At 47.2% G+C, this 25,954-nt stretch overlaps 1 protein-coding gene across 2 annotated transcripts; it reads left to right on the plus strand.

The window, feature by feature from the left end:
- The first annotated feature begins 225 nt into the window (after positions 1 to 225).
- LOC146338035 (digestive cysteine proteinase 2-like) lies at positions 226 to 24,436 on the plus strand. 2 transcript variants are annotated; one of them, XM_084814405.1, is made up of 11 exons: positions 226 to 551; positions 1,574 to 1,633; positions 2,469 to 2,561; positions 5,127 to 5,299; positions 7,011 to 7,251; positions 10,982 to 11,174; positions 11,732 to 11,925; positions 15,900 to 15,991; positions 16,846 to 17,007; positions 21,398 to 21,587; positions 22,310 to 22,996. In XM_084814405.1, exons 1-11 carry the CDS (start codon positions 470 to 472, stop codon positions 22,393 to 22,395), a joined length of 1,566 nt encoding a protein of 521 aa, XP_084670531.1. In that variant the 5' UTR covers positions 226 to 469; the 3' UTR covers positions 22,396 to 22,996. The 2 variants fall into 2 exon arrangements, with proteins under 2 accessions (XP_084670531.1, XP_084670530.1); XM_084814404.1 differs by lacking the exon at positions 22,310 to 22,996 and adding an exon at positions 23,836 to 24,436 and having other exon boundaries at positions 439 to 551.
- Positions 24,437 to 25,954: the final 1,518 nt, after the last annotated feature.

The following is a 25,954-nucleotide window of genomic DNA, read 5'->3' on the forward strand; positions in this document are numbered from 1 at the left end:
ACCACTACACCATGGTGGGTCCCCAGCATGCTGTAATGGATTGAAACTGTGTTGTGCATATCAAAAGCTTAAGCTGTATGTGCTTCACCAGTGCTGGCCCCCTTAAACATATTTGCAAGAAAGAATCAAGAACAGACAGGATAACTCCGCAACACCACTTTGTGCTTTCACTGCTACTGTATAAGTAAAAGGGCTTTAGCTCAGTACTTTACCCTACTTCAAGCCAGGCATACTTTGAATGCCTAAAGAGATCAACACAAGCTGGCCCACTGTGCATGAGAAACAAACTCTAATCCCCAAAAGGTCAACTGAAAATGGGATAGCTGCCCTTTCCTCCTGCTCCTTTCCCATCTTAACCAGCAGAGATTAGAGTACAGCCCCTAAAATCTGGGGTTTTTCATTGGCTAAACAAATCTCTGTTGGGCCGCTTATTATACTGTGGTTCTTGGAGTTTCTCTAGAGTGTGCAGATGAGGCAGAGCATAGATCGTGCAAAGATGGGGTCTCTCAGAAGGATGTTGATGATCCTTTCCATGTGGTACTGTTCTGCAGGTAAATCTAAACTTGTCATTTTATTTCCTGTATGCATACGTTAGAAATACTCTCCTCCTGTAATGAAAGTGCCATTTATACAGACAGACAGACATGCACACGCACACGCACACGAACACACAGATATAGTTTCAGTGCAACAAAAACAACTGTTTTAGGAACTAAAATAAACAGATCCAACCTACGCTATTTCTCCCATGAATTATCTATACCTCCCTAGCTTACACTAACATCCTCTATTTTTAAAGAGGATTTGGGGAGGGGGGGTAGGAAGGGAAGGCACAGTATGTGGCTACATTAGGATCCAAAGTTGTTGCTTTCATCTCTTATTCAAATAGCTTTAAAATTGTCTTCCAGATTTTATCATGTTTATCCAGGTTTTCATATGTAAGTTTGATTCTACCCATCTGGGCATGAATAGAGAAAATCGTTCTCTGTCCCGCTATATTTAACAATGGTAGGATTGTGGCCTTATTACCAATGACTGCTGTTTTGAATAGTCATTGTGCTTAGTTTGCATACATTTAAAATTAGGATAACACATCATGGAGGAAGGGTGCTTTTGCACTCATGTCCTGCTTGTGGGTTTCCTGTGGGCAGCTGGTTGACCACTGTGTGAACAGAATGCTGGAGCAGATGGACCCGTAGTCTGATCCAGCAGGGCTCTTCTGATGTTCTTATGTATCTGATGAAGTAGATTCTTCACTATGCAAGATTATGCCAACTGATTAATTGATTAACAAATTGATTAATTTGTTAGTCTTTAAAGCACCACAAGACTCTTTCTTGGGTCTGCACCTATATTTCATGTTCCCAAGGTGTTTGCTGGACACAAGGAATGCTGAACACAAGAGAATCCCTTAAAAGGATTCACAGTGTCTTGGGGTTTAATTTTGGTGATCTAAAGAAAATTGTATCAGTACGCCCGTTGTGGTTTTTTCCCTTCCTGTCTCTAGTTAGTGTTTTTCTCTCCAGCCAAAAAACCCTTGAATGTATGGTTTTGTTTTTCCTTTCCTTTCCAGAATCAGAATCTGATGTTTTATGGAAACTGCCAGAATTTGGAGATGTTTATCATGTCTCAGGTAACACTGGCAGATTGTGCTTGGTATCGGGTGGGGGCATTAGGAGGATGCACCACAGGCAAGCACACCCTACCCCTGGGCTATAGACCAGCCTTCCCCCACCTGTTGCCCTCCAGATGTTTTGGACTACTACTTCATTTTTTTCCTCTTCCTTTTTAGATTGTAAGCCTAGGGGCAGGGATCGTCTTGTTTCACTGATTGTTCGTAAACTGTTCTGGGAGCCTTTTTTGGCTGAAGGGTGGGATAAAAAAAATACTTTAAACAAATAAGTAATACACCTGGATTAATTTTTGAACTTCTGGGCTTTCTTCAGACAGAGCTTTTATCCTGCGATTGAGATGGCTCTCTCATGGAAGTTTGCGGCCTCTTTACATGATGCTGTGAACCTCCAAGGTGTCTCCTGCACGAAATGCCCTTTGTTCCGTTTTTAAATAGATCACAGATAATGAGCTATCAAATTACCCCGTTGTATTCCGCCTGAGTTCCCTCCGTGAAAAGAGTAAAAGCAGTAAGAAGAGGAGTAAGATCAGTGAAAGATAATGGAAGACTCAGTTACAGGGAAAAGGAGGGGGAAAGGGGAGGGGGGAAAGGACGCGTGTGAAAAAGGGAGTTGTGATCCTGCGTTTAAAACAGAAGCAGAAAGCCCCCTTTTAAAAGCAGGATTTTAGGCTCTTGTAGAGATCCCCTTTGAGGGAGTCCTCTAAATTAATCTACTTTTCCCAAATGAAAGTAAGATTGGTTATTGTGTGTGTGGGCCCATCACCTCCTGATGCACCAAACTGATAGCCTTTCAAAAAAAAAAAAAGTGGGGCAACTTGACTCCTTCATCCTGCAGGGATCATCAAGCTACCCTTTGCCGAGATCGAAGAGCCTTTTGAAGCCTGGTACAACTTGACTGCGAGGAAGAGCTGCATCCAGTACTATCACGGTAGGCAAGACGGGAATGTTATCCCCGACGTGACTCGGCCCGGATCCACAGCGCTGCCATGAGGGGTGTGCTCACTTTACAAATTCAAGCTAGGCCTAAAATAATTTGCCTTCTCCACTTGGAAGCCTGGGAAATGCAACCTTTGCAACGCGACAAACCTTAATATTTCTCAAAGGAATCCACGGCATCTAAGCTTGTTCAAAAACACACAATGTTGGCAACATAAGGGCGCTGGGGAATGCTGGGAGTTGTAGGACTTTTTCTGTCTAAACCTGCATAGGACTGCACCCTACATCTCTTTTAGAACAGCAGAGCTCTGTGACCAAAGATTTAGCTCCATTGTATGTTGTACTCCTTTTGGCCTCAGGTGAAGACTTTTTTATTTTATTTTCCCAGCATTTTAGCACTCTAGTCTTTTACAGAGCAATTCTATGGGAATCGACGGTCGCCTCCACACCCAGGGGAGACCGCCTATCCACTGCAGGGTGGGAGGAGTGGTGAGGAGAGCATCTCCTCCACGCTCCCGCCACCCTGCTTTCGCAGCTTTCGCACCTCGGAGCGCGGGGTGTCGTACCAGCACTTCTGACCTCCCTGCCCCGGCCCACCGCTGGGATCGCCCATTTCCCCCGCTCCATGCTGCTCTTCCAAGTGAGGAGCGCAGGGCTGATCCACACTGCCTATGAGGAGGTGCAGAAGTGGGTGGAGGTCACTTCTCCGAGAACCGACCTTGGAGCGCAGGCTCTGAGGTCAGTTCCTGGGAACCGACGAATCCTATGGCTGTCTAGCCATTGAGTAGCGGCCATAGTATTGTGCCCTCAGCTCTGCTGTTTTAAACCTATATTTGAAATCTCTGCATTGCTGCTAGGTTTTATTCTGGTTGTATTTTTATATTGTAGTTTTAAGCTTTCATATTTCATATTGTTTTACGTTGTACTTTGTGGTTTTAATTTTTGTGAACTGCTGAGAGAGCTTCGGCTATTGGGCAGTATAGAAGTGAAATCAATAAATAAATTGGTCCATAGCCATCCAGTGTCTAACGCTCCTTTACCTGCCTGCCTATCTATAATACGCAGTCCCTCTTGTCCCAAGGCCCTTTGTGAGTTAGGGCAGACAAGTGTCCTCTTTTATAGGGGACAGGCCTCTGTTTGAAGGGGTGTCCTGTCTAATTCTGGTTTAAATGTGGACATGTGCCCTCTTTTACAGGGGACAGGCCTCTGTTTGAAGGGGTGTCCTGTCCAATTCTGGTTTAAAGGTGGACATGTGTCCTCTTTTACAGGGGACAGGCCTCTGTTTGAAGGGGTGTCCTGTCCAATTCTGGTTTAAAGGTAACGAACCGTAATAAGTACTGTTGTCCATCCACCTGAACAGCAGGCAAGCACACGGGTCACCTGGTCACAGTCTTCCACACTGTAGCTACTATATTTCCAGTTAAATAAAAACAATAATTTTAAAAGTTTTATTTACTTTGTGGTTTTAATTTTTGTGAACTGCTGAGAGAGCTTCGGCTATTGGGCAGTATAGAAGTGAAATCAATAAATAAATTGGTCCATAGCCATCCAGTGTCTAACGCTCCTTTACCTGCCTGCCTATCTATAATACGCAGTCCCTCTTGTCCCAAGGCCCTTTGTGAGTTAGGGCAGACAAGTGTCCTCTTTTATAGGGGACAGGCCTCTGTTTGAAGGGGTGTCCTGTCTAATTCTGGTTTAAATGTGGACATGTGCCCTCTTTTACAGGGGACAGGCCTCTGTTTGAAGGGGTGTCCTGTCCAATTCTGGTTTAAAGGTGGACATGTGTCCTCTTTTACAGGGGACAGGCCTCTGTTTGAAGGGGTGTCCTGTCCAATTCTGGTTTAAAGGTAACGAACCGTAATAAGTACTGTTGTCCATCCACCTGAACAGCAGGCAAGCACACGGGTCACCTGGTCACAGTCTTCCACACTGTAGCTACTATATTTCCAGTTAAATAAAAACAATAATTTTAAAAGTTTTATTTATACATATAAATTAACATATGCAACATTTATGTAGATCAGTGCTCTCTTTTGTTCACTTTTGGGGCAATTCATAAATGGACACCTTACTAGATTGCCTTTGACCCCTTCCTTTCCTCAACTGCTTGCCTCCTTTCCCCATCCCTCTCTCAGGCTCATGCTTCCCTTTTCCCTCAGCTACCTCTTATTGTCTCCTAGTTCTCCTACTACCTCATGGGGCCCTTTCCCACACCATTTCCCACCTTTCAGCCTCCCTGTCTCCCTAGCATCCTTGTCTCCGTTCTCCTTTCCTGCCAAAACCAGCACACAGGTCTTCCTTTCTCCTGTGCCCTGTGAACTTCTCACACACAAGCAGAAGCCCCACTTCATTTGCACTTTATCAACCTTCTGTTGCTGGCATTTTCACCTGTATTGTTGCCACTCCATTTGTGAACATTCTGTGACATCACAGCAGGACAGCCAATGGTTCTTATATACCTTGGGACATGCATGTAACCTCTACTGTAAAGAAAACGGGGAGCTTCAGTTCTTTTTACCTCTTTCTCAGACTGTCCTTTTTGCATCCTGTGATCCAGGACGGGTGGTCACCTATCAGATGGAGACTGAAGGTCCATGGGGCGCCAACTACAAGGTCACCCCAGAGACCACAGAAACAGAGACAAATGTCCAAAAGTGCTTCCGAATAAATGGCACTGCAGAACGTCCTGCCATACCTCAGAGTGTCTTTCCCGAAATGGATGGATTTAAGGTGAGCCCTTGTTCTGAAAGAGGCCAGGAAAACAGGATATTGGAGCCTTTAGGATACAGATGTCTTTTGGCTCGATCATATTTCTGTTACATATACCAAACCCTTTTCATGGAAAGTATCAAAAAGATTGATCAAACCAATTTGGGGGCTTCAAGAAGTGGATCCTGCCTGGCATCCTTTCCATGTAATACCTTCTTTCTTAGTTAGGGCCAAGTGATGTCCTTAGAAAATAGTGGCAGGATATGGACTGCAGAGCAAATAATATTTTTTCCTTCTTAGAATATAACTGAGGGCCAAACCAGATATGTGAATTTATTCAACACACACTCACCTATTTGGACATAAAGTGGATGGGTGGACCTAGTTTTTATACTAAATAAGGCAGGCAGGAGAGGGGAGCGAGACCTGTCCCCTCACACCACCACCTTCCCTCCCCATGCCCACTGCTTTATGCCTTTTCACCCAACCTCACTTCTATACTGGAAGTCAGCCAGTCTGGGGGAAAATGGCTTTGAAAGACATTTCCTCCTTGCACTGCATTTGGTATAAAACCTAAAACAGCCATCCCCAGCCTGGTGCCCTCCAAATGTGTTGGACTGCAACCCCCATCATCCCCAGCCAGCAGGCAAACTTGCTGGTGGGGGCGGAAAGTTCCATAATTAGGGTGCCATGGCAGAAAACACATTTGCCCAACCTTGGAAGGCAAGGAAATTCAGAGAAGGGCTGCCAATCAAAAATACGAATTGACAGGTAAGTCCATGTGGGAGACAGTCCTTCAGACACCTCAATCTCAAGTCATTTGGGACTTTAAATTCTTATTGTTTAATTGTAGGGTTTTAAAAGCTAAAACCAGCACCTTGTACTGAGGCCAGTAACAAACTGAGAGCCGATGGAGATGTTTATGCTGGCATATGTTTATAACAGGGATAGGTTGGGTTGTCCATCGCTGGGAAATCTTATTCGGTTTTGGCTTGACGGATCCCCACGGTGCCCTCGACTCAGCATGCATTTGTGGGCGGAGTAGTGGGCCAATTCCTGAAAATCAGGAACATTGCCACACCCTTTTAAAATTCACAAGTCACGATTTGTGCAAAATTGCAGGTGTAAATATTTGCGTATACCATAAATAGCGCAATTTCTGCAAAATTGCAGCTTAAAAAGTCTAATTAGTCCATTTACACCCTCAGTTTTACACAAATTGCGCTATTTATGGCTGCAATTTTGTGCAAATCGTGATTTCCATATTTACACCCATAATTTGTGCAATTTTTTAAAAATACCAATTTGCGCAAATTTTTAAAAAGGAAAAATGGGAGCTGGCTCGACTCATTGCGTGACGAGTTGGGCCAGCTCAGGGATATGCGAGCCGGAGTCCAGGGAGCTGACCTGGTGAAAACCCAGTGACCTCTACCCTCCAAACAGGTTCCTCCAACATCCCTAGGGATAGGTGACCTGGTGTCTTCCAGATGCTTTTGACTACAACTCCCGTCAGCCCCAGCTAGCATGGCCAATGGATGATGGGAGTTGTACAAAACATTCGGAGGGCACCAGGTTGGGGAAAGCTCATGACGTCCTGTTGGCCTCTTTTTGAGCAAGAGCTTTTGTTAGGTCCCAGAACTTGGGTGCACTTCACAAGCAGAATCCCAGTCTTTGCTTCCTCCTGGTACACGTCTGATTCTCCCACTTCTTTTCCCCCTCCCCAACTCTCCAGCTGATACGGAATGAATACTATAGAGGACTTTACTGCAGCGTGTGGCAGAATGTGTCCTACTGGGGCACAAAGAAGAATGTCTACACCCTGTGGGTGTCTGCTTCCAGAGACCATCCAGTCCCTGTGCACTATCAGATGAGGGGGTTCAACAACCTCGTGGGTTCTCATTACGACAAGTACGACATCGACTATCATAATTTCTCCCGCAGCTTCTTGAGCAGCTTCTTGAAGCTGCCAGAGGGTATGACCTCCTTTTTACTACCACTGTATGTTTTTTGTTTTTAAAGGCACTCCCAAATCTCCTCCAAAGAAAAAATGTGGCAAGGTACCCCAAAACAGGGACCTTCCTAAGGCAGTTAGAGTACAGGAATGTATGCGCTAACTCTCCCTGGTTACCAGGGATGGTCCCTGGCCTGCAGGGATGGAGAACCTCAGGCTTGTGGGCAGGGCCAGTGTCAAAGGCAGGTGTCATTGGGCACCTGCCAAGGGCCCACGCTGCAGTGGGCCCCACTGACAAGAGTCTCCTGGACTTGCTCCTCCTCTTCATCTTGCAGCCTGTGTGCTCACCCCCCTGTCGCTCTGGTGCAGATAGTGGCGGTGGCGAGAAGGAGGAGCCGCGGGTGCCACTGCCTGCTTGTTCACTGCCTTTCTGCCTGTCAAGCAAGCAAGCGGCAGCAATGAGGAGACAGAGGATGCGGAGCAAGAGCGGCCAGTGACAATGGCAATGAGAAGGTAGACTCACTGAGGCAGGGGGCCCATTGAGGCTATATCGCCAGGGGCCTTCCCAAGCCTGGAGCCGGCACTTCCTGGGGATCAAATCTGATCTTCCCGAGGTCCCAATCCTGCCCTCTGGGATTCCCCAGATGGCCACGCCCCCTTTCCCCAAACCACCAATCACCCAAAATTTCCCCAAACCACCAATCCCAGCCCCCCAGTTCTAAAAGGCTGAAAGGCTTTCTGCTAAGGCTTAGTCACTGGTAATAGGTGCTTTAATCTACAATACGCCCGTATTTTTTCATTTTTGGCCCCACCCCTTTTGCCTTCAGCCCCGCCCATCACTGGAACATGGCCCCGGATTGCTTCTCTGAAATTGAATTTGGCCTTCGGGCTGAAAGAGGTTCCCCATGCCTGCTTCCCTAATGTTGGGGGAGATTTGGTGAGCTCCCTCCTCCAATGGAGGGTCCCGTGTTACCTGGCGGTGGGCAGCACTGAGCTTCTTTGCTGCACTGAGCTTCTGAGTCTAGTTGCTGTTTTATGTTCCACAATGCCCCCAATGTAGTGTCACTCTGGGGGCACTGTGACCAATTAAATTGGCAGCAAGACCCAGCGTCATGGTGCTGATCAGAGCACCAGAAAAAGTTTAATGGGGTGCCTAGTGTAGGTATTAATTGTGGGCCCAACTGCATTGCTGGGGTACTGATATCAAAAACACAAGCTCTACAAACACAATGCTTAAATATAATCCATATAACAGTTCCTGCATGACTGATAGCGCTCATCATTGCAAGTGATCCAAGTGATTCACACATGTTCATTCAGTCTCATCTTTACAACATCCTTGAAAAGTAAGTCAGCATTAAAACTATCACCTGATCTTGCAAATGGGAAGATGAGGCAACACAGGTGTGGAAACTGTGGCCCTCCAGATCTTGCTGGACTACAATTCCCATCACCCCCAACCACTGGCCATGCTGGTTGGGGATGACAGGACTTGAAATCTGCAACATCTGAAGGACCAGAGGTTTCCCAATTCCTGCAATAGATGCTTGACGGAATAGTCCCCCAACATAGCTGGCTGGGGATTATAGGAGTTGTAGTCCAACACAACTGGAGGATGCCAGGTTGGGGAAGGCCGGCTGTTGTGTTCCTGCCTATTTACCAGTGTGAATACCTTTTCTATAAGGCCTTTCCCACAGCAGGTGACACCTTCCACCACACACACTGTAACCCTGCCACCAGAAACTTTACCTCAGGCCCAACCCCTTTTCTTCTTCAGATGTGAGGACACACTGGCTTTTTATTCTGACATAAATTATCACTTTTACTCTTTGGTAGCCATGAGCCGTAGGTGTAGGATTTTGAAAAGCAAAGAAATATTTATTATTTACAGACTTAAAGTGTTAAAGAGTAAATAACCGCTTTTCTCTCCTCCTGCGTATACATGATTGAGTTATAGTAATAAGTCACTTAAAAACCGTCTATATATCCTCTCTCACACACACACATACTCAGTCACCACTCTAATCCTATAAACACAGATCCTAGCACTATCTCTTCCCTATCTATCGCTTCCCTATCCATTCCCTATCTAAACTCCAGAGGAACCGCTCCCTGTTTTTATATCACACACCATTTCACCCCCCACCACTCACTCAGCCAATCATTTCACATATGCAAATACAACATACCACCCACACTCTAGATCTACTTACCAGAAAATTACAGAATCATAACATTAATGCATATATGTGACATCACACTGACCTAGTGAGATCAAGGCTAAAGTTAGACTGGGACAAAGACCATTGCAACTTAGATCCACCCTTCTAAGCAGCTCACACCTCTTAGCCCCTATCAAGGTTATGACAGCTCTCACATATTCAAACCATAGGATGAGAAAATCACCATAAAACACATTGCCTAGTTCTTAGAGATCTGCACAGATGGATAGTTTGCAGGCAGCAGTGGCATATAGTGCAGAGGCAGACTCACACGAGGGGAGGTTGATGGAGAATGTGGCAGAGAGTGTTGTAGTGCTAAATTTTGAATTGCAGGTGCTCATCATGACATGTTCCATAGCCACACCCCCAAGGAAAGGAGAGGAAAGGAAAGGTTCCTCCTGTGCAAGCACCGGGTCATTACTGACCCCTAGAGGGACGCTGCTTGCGCTGGCGTTTTCATGGCAGACTGTAGCGGGGTGCTTTGCCATTGCCTTCCCCAGTCGTGACTACCTTTCGCCCCAGCAAGCTGGGTACTCATTTTACTGACCTTGGAAGGATGGAGGGCTGAGTCAACCTGAGCCGGCTACCTGGGACCCAGCTTCTGCTGGGATCGAACTCAGGTCGTGGGGAGAGTTTCGGTTGCAATACTGCCGCCTACCACTCTGCACCACACGAGGCTCTTCACACCCCCAAGGAGAGGCCAAAAATGCAGGGAACTGTCTTGAACCATTTCAGCAAGCCAATTCTAGCAGTTTTCATCTCCACTAGGAGCAGTTTTAAAATAATAATAATAATAATAATAATAATAATAATAATAATAATAATGCTTGTTGTTGTTCAGTCGTTCAGTCGTGTCCAACTCTTCGTGACCCCATGGACCATAGCATGCCAGGCCTTCTTGTCCTGCGCTCTCTCCCGGAGCGTGTTCAAGTCCATATTCATTGTATCAGTGATGCTATCTAGCCAATTTAGCCTTGTGATACGTTCCATGGGGTTTTCTTGGCAAGAATACTGGAGTGGGTTGCCATTTCCTTCTCCAGTGGACCACATTTTGTCAGAACTCTCCGCCATGACCTGTCCATCTTGGGTGGCCCTGCACGGCATAGCTTATGGCTTCACTGAGTTACGCAAGCCCCTTCGCCACAACAAGGCAGTGATCACATGGATCCATGTGACCCATGGAATAATAAAGCTACTAGGTCTTAATTCCCCCTTCAAGACCAGGCCACTCCAAAATACTTTGCACTGCAACAGGAATAGGACACAGCTGTAAATTGTTGCTGAGAAAATTCATTCCCCCTCTACAGGCATTGTAAGGATTGCAGCTAAGCTCAGAGAAAACAGGGGATTCTGAGGGTGGGGTGGTGATGGCAGATGATGGCAGTGTCCCAGCTAACCAAAAAGTGTTGGCACTGCATCCCTCAAGCCCCGGCTCCTGGCTATACACCACTGGGCATATAGAATGGCTCAGAGGCAGAAGACTGCATGCGATATCCCATCCAAGTGTATTTAGTGATGCGTCTCTCCCAGGCATGGATTGCCGGTGGCCTCCGGGACAAGAAGGCGAGCACCACATCCTGGCCAACCCCATGCATGATTTTGTCTCAAGGAAGGTAGACAGGGGCTACCAGCTCTTCCATCACTACAGGCAGAAGTACAGGAAGGAGTACAGCACAGAGAAGGAAATGGAGCACAGGACCCACACCTTCATCCACAACATGAGGTATGGGGCAGGGATAGAAAAAGAGTATGAGGGGTGGAGAGGCATCTTCCCATTGACCCTTCCAAATAGAAGGGTGAGTGCACTGCTGCTTCTGTGCGATCATGAACTCTGAAGCTAAATGCAATAAGTAAAAAAGCACACAGGGGCGGGGGGGGAGGGAAGAAGCCCTATAAATAGGGGGCAAGCAAAAGAAAGTACTCTAAAACAGGGGTGGGGAACCCCAGGCCCGGGGGCCAAATCTAGCCCTCCAGGGTTCCCCTAATCATTTGATGCTTTCTCAGCCGCCCAGTTCTAAAAGGTTGAAATGCCTCTCCAAAGATTTAGTTACTGTCAGTAAGAGCTTTGAGCTACAATATGCTGGTATTTGTTGTGTCTTTTGCCCCACCCCTTTTGCCTTTGGCCCTGCCCACCATTGGAATGCTGCCTCAGAAAGCTTCTGTGAAGTTAAATTTGGCCCTCAGGCTGAAAGAGGTTCCTCATCCCTTCTTCAAAATGAAGGACACCATTCGGACCAGCAGCAGGGCTTTGTCACTGTTCTGCATGGTGTCTCCATCTAGGTTTGTCCACTCCAAGAATCGAGCCAGCCTCTCTTTCAAGCTGGCGCTGAACCACCTGGCGGACCGCACCCCAGAAGAGATGGCTACAATGAGAGGGTCACTGCCAGATAAAACGCCCAACGACGGGGAGATTTTCCCCTTAGAACTGTATTCTGGCATCATCCTGCCCGAGAGCATTGACTGGAGACTTTATGGTAAGTGGCCTATTGCTGTCTTCTTTGGCCTTCCTGTGTCCACCACAAACATAAATGATCATGGAAATGATCCAAGCTCTACCTTCAAAGTCCTCCATGGCTTTGCCCTCCCTTATCTTTCCATGCCTATAGCCTGATACATCCCTGCTTGTGATCTTCACCTGCAGCTCTACCGCCCTCCACCATCCAAAGGACTCCTGCTCTCTCAAAAGACTCTGCCCTTTCACTATTGCTGCCCCTTACCGCTGGACATGCAGAACACCTGCATGATGTCACTTTTCTTACTTTCTTCAAACTCTTCCTCAAAACCCGTATTTCCTGTGATGCCTGTGGCACGTCCCCCTCGTTCACATTTCCACCTGTAACTCAGTGTATAAACCCAGCCCAAGCAGTGCAACGGAAAGAACTGCAATTTGTTACCCCTCCCTCCACTTCCTTGCCCTTCCATTGTTGTTTTCCCTGTCTTGATTTTTAGATTGTGAGCTCCTGGGGGCAGGTGACTGGCCTCTTGTACTCTGTGGGCCTATTCACATGCGCATGGGGGGAGAGTGGTTAGGGAAACTATGGAGGGTGGGGTAGTGAAACCACTACACAACCGGGGAGGGCCTGTCACACAACCGGGAACCACATGGCACTGCGTGGTTCTGCTACCCCCCCCCCCAGTTACCTGGCAAACTTACCTGAGTGGTTAGGGTGCATCCTGACGTCCTCTGTGGCACAGACTCTTGGTGGCCGCTCTCGCTCCTGAATGGCCACGTGACCACAAAGAAAGTCCACAGCAGCTAAAGCATAATCTGCAGTGGCAGATGCACTAGCCAGCAGCAGACTCTATGGTCATGGCCTGGGAGTCCTCCAGAGTCTGTTTGAGCCACTAGGAAGCCTGCCAGGCGACGCAGCAAGTCATCCTGGGGCCCCTTAACCCTTTTGCAGGTGGGTGGTTACCCAGGGTGGCTTAAAAACCACACGGAACGTGGATTTGTCTCCCCCCACCCCGACGGTGCTAAGCCACCGTGGTTAGTGAAAAAAGCCTAACCACCATTGCTTAGTGTGATGTCTGAACAGGACCCCCACCCCGCCGTGTCTCTCTCTCTCTCGTTCTCTCTCTCCCTCTCTCTCTCTCTCTCTCTCTCTATATATATATATATATATACACACACACACACACACACTACTGTGCAAAAGTCTTAGGCCACCACCAGCTTTGTTGTTTTAGCAAAGCTTTAATGACCATCCATAATTATTTTTTGGTCTCTGTATTAAGATACAAACAGAAAATACAGGAAATATGTACAGGCAAAAGTCAGTATTTAGTGTGACCTCCCTTGGCTCCAAGCACATCTTGAACTCTTTTGGGGAGACTATCCTGAAGTTTTCTGAAGTAATCTTCTGGTATATTATACCAGGCTTCTTTCAGCACTTCCCAGAGTTCTTCTTTAGATGTAGGTTGTCTTTTATTTATTTCTCTGTCCAGGTGATCCCATACTGCCTCTATAATATTAATATTCAGGTCTGGACTCTGTGGAGGCCAGTCCATGACTGTCAGTGTTTTATCAGCTTTTTTCCTTGCTAAATATGATTTCACTGCATTAGCAGTGTGCTTGGGATCGTTATCATGCTGAAAAATGAAACCATTCCCAATCAGGCGCTTTCCAGAAGGAATGGCATGATGAATTAAAACCTGTCTGTACTTTTTCAGCATTCATGATCCCATCAATACGGACAAGATTGCCAACACCACTGGCAGAAATGCAGGCCCAAACCAGGACAGACCCTCCACCATGTTTCACTGAAGGCCGCAAGCACTCATTTGTCCATCTCTCTCCAACTCTTCTTCTCACATATTGTCGATGATTGGACCCCAAAATTTCAAACTTGGATTCATCACTCCATAATACTCTTTTCCACTGATCCTCATTCCAATCTTTGTGAGCTTTAGCATATCTTAGCCTTTTCACCCTGTTCCCCTTCCACAAAAGTGGTTTCTTGGCTGCTACCCTTCCACGAAGACCATTCCTGGCCAGGTGCCTGCTGTTACTCTAGTGTAAGGGGGGGTTACACTAAATACTTGCCACTTTAGCCTATGGAAGCTGTTTTTTCTTATTTTTTTTCTATTGTTGAATACTGCATACAAATTTCCTGTATTTTCTGGTTGTATTCTAATGAAGAGACTGAGAAATAATTATATATGGTCATTATACCATTGCTAAAACAACAAATCTAATGGTGGCCTAAGACTTTTGCACAGTATTCTGTGTGTGTGTGTGTGTGTGTGTGTATGCAAATAGGCTACAGAAGGGGTATGGAAACTCAGGCCCGTGGGCCAAATCCTGGAGTTATCCAGCCCCCTTCCCTTGGCCCTTCCCCTGGCCTCTGATCACTGATGGTTGATCACTGGTGATTTCCCAGAGTTTTTGCGCTATGCTGATATTCTTGGTATATTGGCCCTGCGCCACTTTGCCTTTGGCCAAACCCATCACTGGAATGTGGCCCCCAAGAGCTTCTCCAAAATTGAGTTTGGCCCTGAGGCTGAAAGAGGCTCGACCCCCGTGGGCTGAGGGATTCCCAGCAGAGAGTTCTAACCATTCTTGCAATAGGACAAGATCCAGAGCTGCTCAGGGTCTCCAGGTTACAACGCAGCGAGTGTTCCTGCCTGTGGATAAATCTGTGGTTTCTTCCACTTTGCTTCTGCCAAGGAGTCTTTGCTCATACTTCCTTCCCACGTGCTGTGGTCCAAAACAGGAGTCCTGCTTTCTCTGGCAGAAAGGGGGCCAGCTGAGCTGGTTTAGGGTGTCATGAAATGCAGCAAATTTTATTTAATGTACACCCAGGGACTAAATTATCTTTACTACCAGTACCTTTACTCCCAGGGTGAGGCACTTGTGGGAGTCTCTGCCACAGGTACCAGTATACCTTGGCCAATCCTAGGTACAATGTCCTTGGCTTTGGGATGTGGGGAGATGAGATTCTAAAACTAATGAACAGAGCCAGGCAAACTTCAAAATAACCTTTTTTTTTAAAGTACACCAGAAGGTTTGTTGTGCCTGACATGCAGTTCTACCTCAGAAGCGGTGGTCCTTTTGTGTCTCCTGTAGGGATGTTGGAGAACTCTTCAATGGATTCAAATGAGTTCGGATTCCTTTAGAATCTCATTCCTAGGATATGATCTGCAGATTCTGCAGCGGACTGGCTGTTTCTGAGTCACGCAGATTCTGTGGGCTTGCAGACCGGTTTTTCACTTTTGGGGAGGATTTGCGCACATGCGGATCAACTGACGCACGTTTGTACAGGTGTGCGTTAGTTTTTGCGCTATGCTGATATTCTTGGTATATTGGCCCCTCGCCACTTTGCCTTTGGTTGAACCCATCACTGGAATGTGCAAATTAGCGCAAGTAGAACAAAATTCTGGTTTAAAAAAACTGATTCCATCAATGAGTGAATGATGGCATGAAAGATGCCTGACAATCTGTGAAACACGGATGGAATAGATTTAACAAAATCCGTATATTCCTATCTTCTACATGAGGAATTTTCTTGAAACTCATCAGGCATAACAAACTAAGAATATGGAAAGAGCCCTGATGGATCCGAGCAAAAGCCTATCTAGTCCAGTATTCTGTTCCCACAGTGGCCAACTAGATACCCCGATGGGGAGACCACAAACAGGACATGAGCACAACAGCTTTCTCCTTCTCTTGTCCCCCAGCAACTGACATACAGAGGCATGCTGCCTGCCTCTGATACTGGAGTTAATGTATAGCTATCTTGACTAGCCGTAGCCATTGATAGCCTTTTCCTCCATGAATTCCTGCAATCCTCTTTTTAAAGCTGTCCAAGTTGGAGGCCATCACCACATCTTGTGATAGCAAATTACTGGTAAATAGGTTTTTAAAGCACAGTTTGGAGGTTTGCCTCACTTTGGCTGTGGGCTTTGGCTCAAAACGATCCCAGCCAATTTGTTTCCCATTCTTCCACAGGAGCAGTGACGCCAGTCAAAGATCAGGCTCTGTGCGGCTCCTGTTGGAGCTTTGCTACTACGGGGGCTTTGGAAGGAGCCATCTTCCTCAAGGTAAAAAAAAGAGAGAGAGAGAGAGAGCTTTGTAAAGGATCATACTGTGGAGCTTTGTGAATTTTTAACTGATCACAATTCATTGTAACATTCAGTGGAAATGCATTTGTATTTACATTATTTTAATAGATGTTATTTATATAATGACAAGTTAACTCACTGCATCCAATTTAAGTTTTGATTTATTTTTACCAAATCTATATAATTTATTTTCTGGAACAGTTTTAATATCATGTTTTCATGGTGTATGGTTAAAGTGGCCATTTACACATCACCACAAAAAGAGGAAATGCATCACCAAAAAAAGAAAAAAGAGGATAAAAGAGGACACAGATTTGCACAGAATTTGCATATGCTCATTTATATGTATGCAGTGTTATGTGTGAACCTTGCACTATGGTTTAACTATGGGTTGTTAACCATGAACAACCCAGGAAGAGAACCCATGGTTCGTTGTGAATACTGGGTTGTTTGTGGTTAGCAAGCCATAGTTACACCACACTGCAGGGTTCACACATAACAACAACCCACGATTCAACAATAACCCATAATTTGACAACAAGCCATACACAGCCCATACTCTGGCTTGTCATTACATGCAAAACAGGTCATAATCAGGACCACCAGGGGGAGGGGGAGAGGCAAAAGGTTAAAGCCGCCTTTGCCCCCCATGCCAGGATCCCAATCCAGATTGGGTCCTCCACACTGGCTACTTGCAAAAGAAAGATTCTGCATGCAAGGGCAAACCACATGATTAATGTAATGTATAGTTTGGCACACAGTCATGGATTTGGCCAGAGTTTCAATGAAAGCTTCAGTTCAGCCTTTGCACCTGCTTCTCTTCCACTGCCCAGACTGGACAGCTGACACCCTTGTCTCAGCAAGCATTGATGGACTGTTCCTGGGGCTTTGGGAACATTGGCTGTGATGGCGGCATAGCATGGCGGGCCTTTAAATGGGCCAAGGAGCATGGCGGTATACCAACCGATGAGTCTTATGCACCCTACAGTGGCCAGGTAAGCAAGGCATCTATGGCAGCCAAATTCAAATTATTCCAGTGGGTCCCTCTTTTGATCTTTCAGCAGCACCACAGGGCAGCCCTGCAGATCCACAGCACAACCCCTTACATGCCTTCTTGGAATTAAATCCCATTGAACTGAATGGGGCTTATGACAGGTAAATGGGCTTTAGATTGCAGCCTGGGACTCTTTCTGCCTATTCGTGCATAACGTGTGAATGACCTGAATGCAGCTTTCACCGTGTAGGGATTTGACCGAAGGACGCATGTTGGGGAAGGGTGTTTTACAATCACATTTCCACCTTCATGTGCTTTTGGTGTTGCTAGTGGAAAGTTGTATGAACTTGAGCACACTCCGGGAGAGAGCGCAGGACAGGAAGGCCTGGTGTGCTATGGTCCATGGGGTCATGAAGAGTCAGACATGACTGAACGACTGAACAACAAGTGGAAAGTTGTGCATTGTCTGAAGCAGAGGGTTGTATATCAGTGGAGGAGAGGGTGTAGCTCAGTGGTAGATCATATGCTTTGCAAGCAGAAGGTCCCAGGTTCAATCCCCGGCATCCCCAGGTAGGGCTGGGAAAGATTCCTGCCAGAAACCCTAGAGAGCCGCTGCCAGTCAGTGTCAACAATACTGAGCTAGATGGACCAATGGGAGGGGCCGTAGCTCAGTAGCAGAGCCCCTGCTTTGCATGCAGAAGGTCCCAGGTTCGATCCCCAGCATCTGCAGGTACAGCCAGAAAAACTGCCCGAAATCCTAGAGAGCTGCTCCCAGTCAGTGTTGACAATACTGGGCTAGATGGACCAGTGGCTTGACTCAGTATAGGGCAGCTTCCTATGTTCCTAAGCACATTATTGGTCCACTCTCCAACATTATGAGCATAGAATTGAATGCATGGAGGTGTCAGGAGCGCCCCTGCTGCCTTCTGAAATCCTCAAGAAGCCAGAATCAACACGCAGACAAAAGGGCTCCTTTCCAAAGCTTTATTTCCATTCAACCTAATGAAGCTTACAGATGCTAATTGCCTGAGACTAAGTGGAAATACAAAGAAGCAGCCTACCCGGGGTTACTAAGACTTAGGACGGCAGTTGGTCTCCATTTGGAGAAAAACGCGGCAAGCCTCTGAACTTAAGGAGTAGGAAGGGAGCTTCTCCCCCTTTCCCGTGGGGCATCGGGGCGCAGCTGTTGTCATCGCACCAATTGGGCTGACAACACCTCCTCTCGGCGCCCGCCACTTCTTGCTTGTCTCTGCACCTACACCTCGCGTCTAGAAGCTCAGGTTGTCCCTCCCTCTCCATACCAGGGTCACTGTCACTCCCAGGAATGTGAGCGGGGGGGGGGTGCTCTCCCTTCAGCTGCGCCTCTGAAGAGCGTGCAGGTTCCTCTCCCATGGATTGTGTCTCTTCCTCAGAATCAGAGCTGCTTTGGGACTCTATGGGCTCAGACCCAACCCTGACAGGAGGACAGTCCTGTGTGAACATACTGGAAGGCTGCCCATGCTACTGCTGATCCCAGGCAGGGCAGCTCCAGGTCGTGGGGCCTCTTAGCTGCCCTGTAGGCACGTCATGAAAGGCTGGCATCGAGGGTAGGTGTGGATGGGCATCTGCTGAGGGCTCACACCCCAGTAGGGGCCCACTGAAAATAACCTCCAGACTTGCTCCCCTTCTTCATCATTGCATCCTGCTTGTTCACCAGCCTCTTGCTCTGGCCCAGACAATGGAGGTGGTAAAAAAGAGGAAGAGCAGATGCCACTGCTGGCTTGCTGACCGGCTCTCTGCCTATCAAGCAAGTCAGTGGCCACAGTGATGAGACAGAGGATAAGGAGCAAGAGCAGCTGATGACCACGGCGGTGAGAAGGGTGAGGGAGGGAGCTCATTGAGGGGTCTTGCTCCAGAGCCCTCAGAAACCTGGAGCCAGCACTGACATCAGGTTCTGTGGCAGAAGCACTTCCTCTAACTCCCTGCCCTGTGTCAGGCTTCCTTTTGCCCCCCCTGAACTTCAAATGCCGAATCAAACACAGACAAGAGGCCTCAATCTACAGCTTTCAATCCATTATCCCAAAGGGTCGTACAGATGCAAATGCTCAGTGACTCTCAGTCTTCAAGGAAATGCCTTCAGGGGGTTCAAAAGGTAGCTGCGAAAGTTGCCTGCCATTTGAAAGAAAGGCGGGCTCACTAGCCTAACTTAAGGGGTGGGGGGAGGTCTCTCTCTCTCTCTCTCTCTCTCTCTCTCTCTCTCAGTCTCTCTCTCTCGGCTTCTAAGAGCCGCTGTTCATGCAGGGCCAATCGGGTAGACCATCCAAGTTCCACCCTGGCCTTCTCCCTCTTGGCTTTGCATCTGCACCTGGCATCTATTAATTCAGACTCCCCAAACCCTGCCTCTCCCTGTTCACTGTCTCTAACTGGGTGTGTGTGTGTGCAGAGGGACCCTCCTCCTCTAGCTGGACCTTTGAAACCTGAGGAGCCTGCCTAGCCATGTCTGGCCTAGCGTGGGAACATACCTCCCCTATATCTGGTGGTTCTTCTTCAGAATCTGAACTACTCTCCCACTCCCTGTGCTCAGAAACACTCCTGACACCCTGGAAGGATTGCCCTGTTTCATTCTTCTATACTGCACTGCTTCCTTTGGTAGACGCTGCTCCTCTTAAGAACATAAGAAGAGCCATGCTGGCTCAGACCAAAGGCCTACCTTGTCTGGCATTCTGTTCCCACTGTGGCTAACCAGCTGCCTGTGGGAAGCCCACATGCAGGACATGAATGCAACAGCACCCCATCTCCCTCTGCTTGCATTCCCCAGCAACTGGTATACAGAGGCAAACTGCCTCCAATACTGGTGTTTTCCTTCCCTTCCCTTACTCCACTGCTGGAAGGAGACCCAGCCCTCCCAATGCTGCTGTCACCAAGAAAGAGAAGGTAAGCAGGGGCGGTTGCTGCTGTGGGGTGGGTCAGCAGTGGCCCCTCCTTGGGACCTTGGCTGCTGCCCAGCAATGCCAACCCCAGCTCCCAGGTTTGGTTTTATAGTGATATGATCATCGTGGAGCTAAATTAAGGAACTCCTGTCATTATAGCATAGAGGGAGACACCACACTTGAACTATTCCATCCTTGTTACTTCTAACTTCTGGTCAATGTACTTTCTAATGATAAGACTGCAATTCCAAGCACACCTGGAGAGTCAGGCTACAATCCTGCGCATACTGCTTGGGAGCAAGGCCCATCGGAGTCAATGAGGTGTTGTTCTTGCTCCAAGTAAGCGTGCTTGTTAGGACTGGACTGTAAATTTAATTGGACTCAGCAGGACTTACTTCTGTGTAACCATAGGCATGGTTTATACCAGGGCTGGGCAGATGGTAGATGAGGATCTATTGGCAGGTCTCTAGATGATTTGCAGTAGATCAGCAAGAGTTTATGAATCCCAACTGTTTAACAATAGTTATGTCATTTTTCTTCCTTTCTCATGATACTAGAACCCAGGGACATCCCATGAAGCTGACTGGTGGGAGATTCAGGACAGATAAAAGGAAGAACTGCTTCATACAGAGCAGAGTTAAACTATGGAAGTTGCTACCACAAGATGTAGTGATGGCCACCAATTTGGATGGCTTTAAAAGGAACATAAGAAGAGCCATGCTGGATCAGACCAAGGGTCCATATAGTCCAGCCTTCTGTTCACACAGTGGCCAACCAGCTGTCAACTAGAGGCTAGATAAGTTCCTGGAGGAGGAGGCTATCAAAGGCTACTAGTCCTGATGGCTCTATGCTACCCACAGTATCAGAGGCAGTATGCCTATATACGCCAGTTGCTCGGGAACATGGGCAGGAGGGTGCTGTTCCACTCAAGTCCTGACTGTGGGTTCCCATGGGCAGCTGTGTGAACAGAACGCTGGACTGGACGGACCCTTGTACTGATCCAGCATGGCTCTTCTTATGATCTTATGTCAAAATGACTTTTTCTACCTAAATTAGGGTGCTGAAATGAAGAACATTTGGGTGGGCAGGTGGCAACCAGGAGAGTCTTCTTGTGTGAAAGCTGAGCTCAGTTCTGATACTGAAAACAAATTATTGGTCTAAGCCATGTGCTCAGAAGCACCCTGTTCCTTAATTCTACTCAATGTATGTCAGCCCTGAGCCACTCTTTTGCGCCTGATTCCAGTTGGTGGACCCTGAGGTTATAGTAAAAACAAACAAAAACAAAGTAGATCCCAGAGGCCTAAGGTCTGTCCACTCCCAAGAGGAGTCCCAAAACAACATTGCAGTGGGACCTAAGCCCATTTTGATTTGTCTGGTTTGTGCCCCTTGATTTAATTTTCAGCCAAATTTCTACATCCTTGGGAAGTCATCTGTAGGTTTGCATAAATTCAAAGTGTCCCCCACAACTTCCTTCTCTCCCAGAATGGATACTGCCACTACAATCAATCTGAGTTCCTAGGTAATCTGTCAAGATACATCAACGTCCCATATGGAGACATCACTGCCTTGAAACAGGCTGTCTTCAAGAATGGACCTGTGGCTGTGAGCATTAATGCCTCCCCAAAGTCGTTCACATTCTATGCCAATGGTGTCTATTATGACCCTGAATGTGGTGAGTCACGGCTTATTTATAGGTTTTAATTGTATAAGTTTTAATGTTGTAAAGCCGCCTTGAGTCCCAGTATTGGGGAAAAGGTGGGATGATGATGATATCCATTTTCGCCTCTCCCCCCTGGAAATATTGCTATAGCGGTAATGCGTCTGAGGCAGCTTGGTCCAGTGGTGTTAGTCTAGGACAAGGGTGATGGTACAGACACTAGCCCAGAGGTGCTGAACCTCTTTTAGCCTGAGGCCTATCCCTTTCCTCCATGCTGTCCCTTCCCAATGCTTCCTACTCCAGAGGCAGGATATCTCTGGTTCAGCTCCCAGCTCCAACAAAAAGCACCTAGCAAAAGGGACTTCTTTCTAAAAACAACTTGGATTTCATTTTCGAATGAAGAAGTTCAATATAACCCTATGCATTTAATTCCCTACACTGGTGCTTTGCATCAGCTTTGCCATTAGGTGGCAACAGCATGCCATTCTAGCCTTTCTTGAAAATATCACCCACCACACCCATAGAAGAAGAACCTTACATAGTTTTCCTCTGTGAAATGCATGCTCATTTGCTGTTCTTCTTAGCACTACCCCCATCACAGACATCCACTCTATGAAAGCTTATGTCAAAATGAATGTGTTCATATTTAAGGTGCCAGAAGACCCTTTGTTGTTTTGGCTGCAATAGTCAGCCCTTTGGAACTTATTTAATTTATGCATTTCTGAACCCTATTGAAGGCTCTTATGAGAAAAGAAAGAACTTCTTCAACACGTCTTCAGCAATAACCATTCCTCGGCTGGCCACTGTTCCTTCAAGTAGATAACTGGACGACAGCTTCCAGAGCTCTCAGCCCTGGCATGATGGGCTGGCAATGGCAGGACGTTACTGGGGGTTCATTCTGCAAATCATATCTAGAAACGTTGCAGTGATTAGAAAAAGAAGACAACATTGCAAAAATGGCCCTCCAAATCTTGGAGGTCTCTATATTAGCTTGGGTGCCAAATGCAAAAGAGAACAGGGGCTCCTGCACCTTTAATAGTTCTGTGGAAGAGAGAACAGCAACAAGTATGAATATACCTGCTGAAATTCCCTCTCCTACACAAGTATTAAAGGTGCAGGAAACCCTGTCCTCTTTTACTGCAGCGTTGTCAATTTTTCCATGCTTTAAACACGCAGAGAAGAACTATCGTTCAGTGGCAGAGCATCTGCTTTGCCTGAAGCGGTTCCCAGGTTCAGTCCTTGGTGTCTCTGCTTAAACGATGAGGTAGTGGAAGACGGGAAACACCTCTGCCTATGGCACTGGAGCGCCACTGCCAGTTAAAGCAGATAATTCTAGACTAGATGGCAGGTGGACAATATTTAGAGAGCTTCGGCTATTGGGCGGTGTAGAAATGAAATAAATAAATAAAATAAATATTTCGATCTGTTACAAGACAGTGTCAAAATTTTGTTCGTAACTCGTTGATCGATATCCAGCATTTCAAACCAGCCTTGCAAATAAGGCCACAAATGCTAGTGTTAGTCTACTGACTACACCTACCTCTGTTGGGTTGCATCCAGATTTAAGCTGGATCTACTGAGCTGGCAGAAGTGGCACCCTCCACCCCATGGCAGCTTCTCCAGCCCCTGAAAATGCTATGCAATGACCGGGTTTGCACGATCACGGTGGGGGAAATAAGACACGGTGACTTATTTCCCCCACCACTCATGCTGGTCGCCCAGAACCCATAGGTGGCTTGTTAACCACTGCAACAAGCCACCCTCGCCAGGTTTGCACAACATAGCAAGCCATGCTGGTGAGAGTGATTATGCAGATCCCTTGTGGTGGGGGAAATATGTCACTGTGACATATTTCCCCACCGTGATTGTGCGAACTAGGCCAGAGGCACGAGACCCTGCTGGAGTGAGCTGTGTGTGAGAGGGGGGATCCCCCAAAGTTGGGCAGAGGGACCTTCTATGAGTGAAGCCCTTCTTTTCACCGAAGGTGGATCCTGGATCCAACCCTTTATGTCTGGCACATTTGATAGCCTCAAAGGAGAAAAGGGACCAGTTTCACAAAAGCAACCTAGAGGCAAATATATGAATAAGAGGAGACCAGGTGAGTGATGATTTACAAGCCTGCTGCAGTCTTCAAATGTCTAATCACCTACCTTATGTTCCAGGGTTGTAGAACAGTGTTTGTAATGAGACCGAAAGACATACTAATTGCGAAAAGGGCAGTCTGTGAGGAATCCATCTATTAATCGCCTGGTTTTTGCTACAGGGAACAATACCGTCTTGAACCACGGCGTGCTGGTTGTGGGCTACGGCGTCCTACAAGGAGAGACCTACTGGCTGATCAAAAACTCCTGGTCCACCTACTGGGGAAACGATGGCTACATTCTCCTTTCAATGATGGACAATAACTGTGGGATAGCCAATGCTGCCATATACCCTGTTCTAGAGTAAGGGGCTGTTCACACAACCCGCTAATCCACACTCAGTGGATTGAGTGTGGGTTGTTTGTTGAACTGTGGGTTAGCGTGTTGTCTGAACCCAGGACACTTTCCTCAGGGCGGCTTGTTAACCATGCCGTGTGGCTTGTTAACTACCCTGAACAACCCAACAACAAACCATGGGTTCTCACGGTGGCTTGTTGAGAAAACTAAGCCACACTGCATGGTTAACAAGCCATCTCTGCCTGTCAAGCAAGCAAGCAAGCAATGCTGAGAAAGAGGAGGAGGAGCAAAAGCAACTGGTGGCAATGGCAGCGAGAGGACAGACTCACTGAGGGAGGGGGCCCATTGAGGGTGCCTTGCCCAAGGGCCCTCAACAACCTGGCCCTGATGATGGTGCTATGATTTGAGTTTAAAATGTGAGACTGCAATGTGTTCAGAGTATTTCTTTTTCCTGGAAAACAGTTTTTTGGTTTTTTGCTCTAACATATCAGGAATGTGGAAGGAACAACGGTAAAGGATGCCAGTTGTGCAGGTCACAACTGAAGTAATACACCCAGCCATCTAAGCCACTCGCCCTGCAAGACCATTTCCAGGGTCTAAAATTACCTAGCTGCACAATTGGACTCTGGCCCCATCCGTAACTGGCTTCAGCCCTGCCCACCACAAACAGGTGGCCCCTGACAGGTGGCCCCCCCGACAGAAAAAAATCCCCCCCCCCCCGCTATGTAGTTGGCGCTTATGTGTTTGTTCCTGCCCAGGCTTCTGAACATTTTGGTCAGTCGTATCTGTAAACATCAAAAATGATCCCCTTCCTTCCTGGCCCTTACATGATGGAATGCAATTTGTGTATGTACATGATTACAACCAATTATATGTTCTGGTGGTAACATAATGACGCATCAGAACAATATTTAGTTTTTGCTGATGCCCTCCATAGAAAGAGTGCACCTTCTGGGGGTGGGTGGTGTAGTTTCAAGGAAGAGATAATGTGGGCTCTAAGGACTGTTTCCTGTGGATCAGAGATGCTACCCAGCCCTTTGCCGCTTGTGGCCCCTTGGCTCCGCCTCTCATGGCCCCTTGGCTCCGCCTCTCGTGACTCGCCCTCTGTCCCACCAGACACAATGACCACCAGCCTCCATTGAATTAGTGCAGCCTTCCCCATCCTGTCATCTTCCAGATAACTAATGGCCATGTTGAGTGGGGGTGATGGGAGCAGTGGAAGCTGGTGGCTCTGATGTCAGTGGGGTGGTGAATCCGCTTTGGGTTTCAGTCAGAACACTAAAGAAGCTATCCAAGGTACAGAAGCCACCAGGGTCCACTGGATGGGAGCTGTAGTCCAACACATCTGGTGGGTGCTGGACTGGGGAAGGCTGAGTTAGGGAGAGGAACTGTGTACCTTTATGGCATTCTCCTTTCCCTTCCCCTTCCATAATGAAAAATACCAGGTAGGTGTGTGTGTGTGTGTGTGTGTGTGTGTGTGTGTGGTGGGGAGAAGAGCTAAGTGAACCACAGGAAGTCAACAGCTGCTTTTACTGCTTTGCCATGGCTGCTACGCCTGGGCACTGGGCAAGTGTAGACATGAATCAAGAAAATGGTATCTCATCCCACTACAAATATTAATTAACTGATGCTGCAATCCTATACCTACTTACCTGGGAGTATGCCCCATTGGAGCAGATCCTTTATAGGATTGCACTGTTGGTCATGGATGAGTGTGTTATATCACCAGTTATTGCCAACAGTCTGTGCCAATTTTATGTAAAATATCAGTTAAAAATAGTAACCATTCATGACACCCTAATACTGCATTTGCTTGGTCAGTTCCCAGAGCAGTATGTTCTGTCTTCTAAGCCTTAGTCTCCAGTGTCCAGTTTTTTCTAACTCTGGCCATTGATTTCAGGGAGTCTGAACTGGAGAGCACAACCTCCAGGTCTAGATTTAGGT

The sequence above is a fragment of the Heloderma suspectum genome, chromosome 10 (genome assembly GCF_057233095.1).
Source record: "Heloderma suspectum isolate Gila_16-S chromosome 10, 16-S_ref, whole genome shotgun sequence".
Classification (NCBI taxonomy): domain Eukaryota; kingdom Metazoa; phylum Chordata; class Lepidosauria; order Squamata; family Helodermatidae; genus Heloderma; species Heloderma suspectum.

Coding starts and splice junctions, on each gene's coding strand:
- LOC146338035 (XM_084814404.1), top strand. CDS start 470: ATGAGGCAGAGCATAGATCGTGCAAAGATGGGGTCTCTCAGAAGGATG. Junction 2,562..5,126: donor CTGCATCCAGTACTATCACG/GTAGGCAAGACG, acceptor CCTGTGATCCAG/GACGGGTGGTCACCTATCAG. Junction 7,252..10,981: donor CTTCTTGAAGCTGCCAGAGG/GTATGACCTCCT, acceptor CGTCTCTCCCAG/GCATGGATTGCCGGTGGCCT.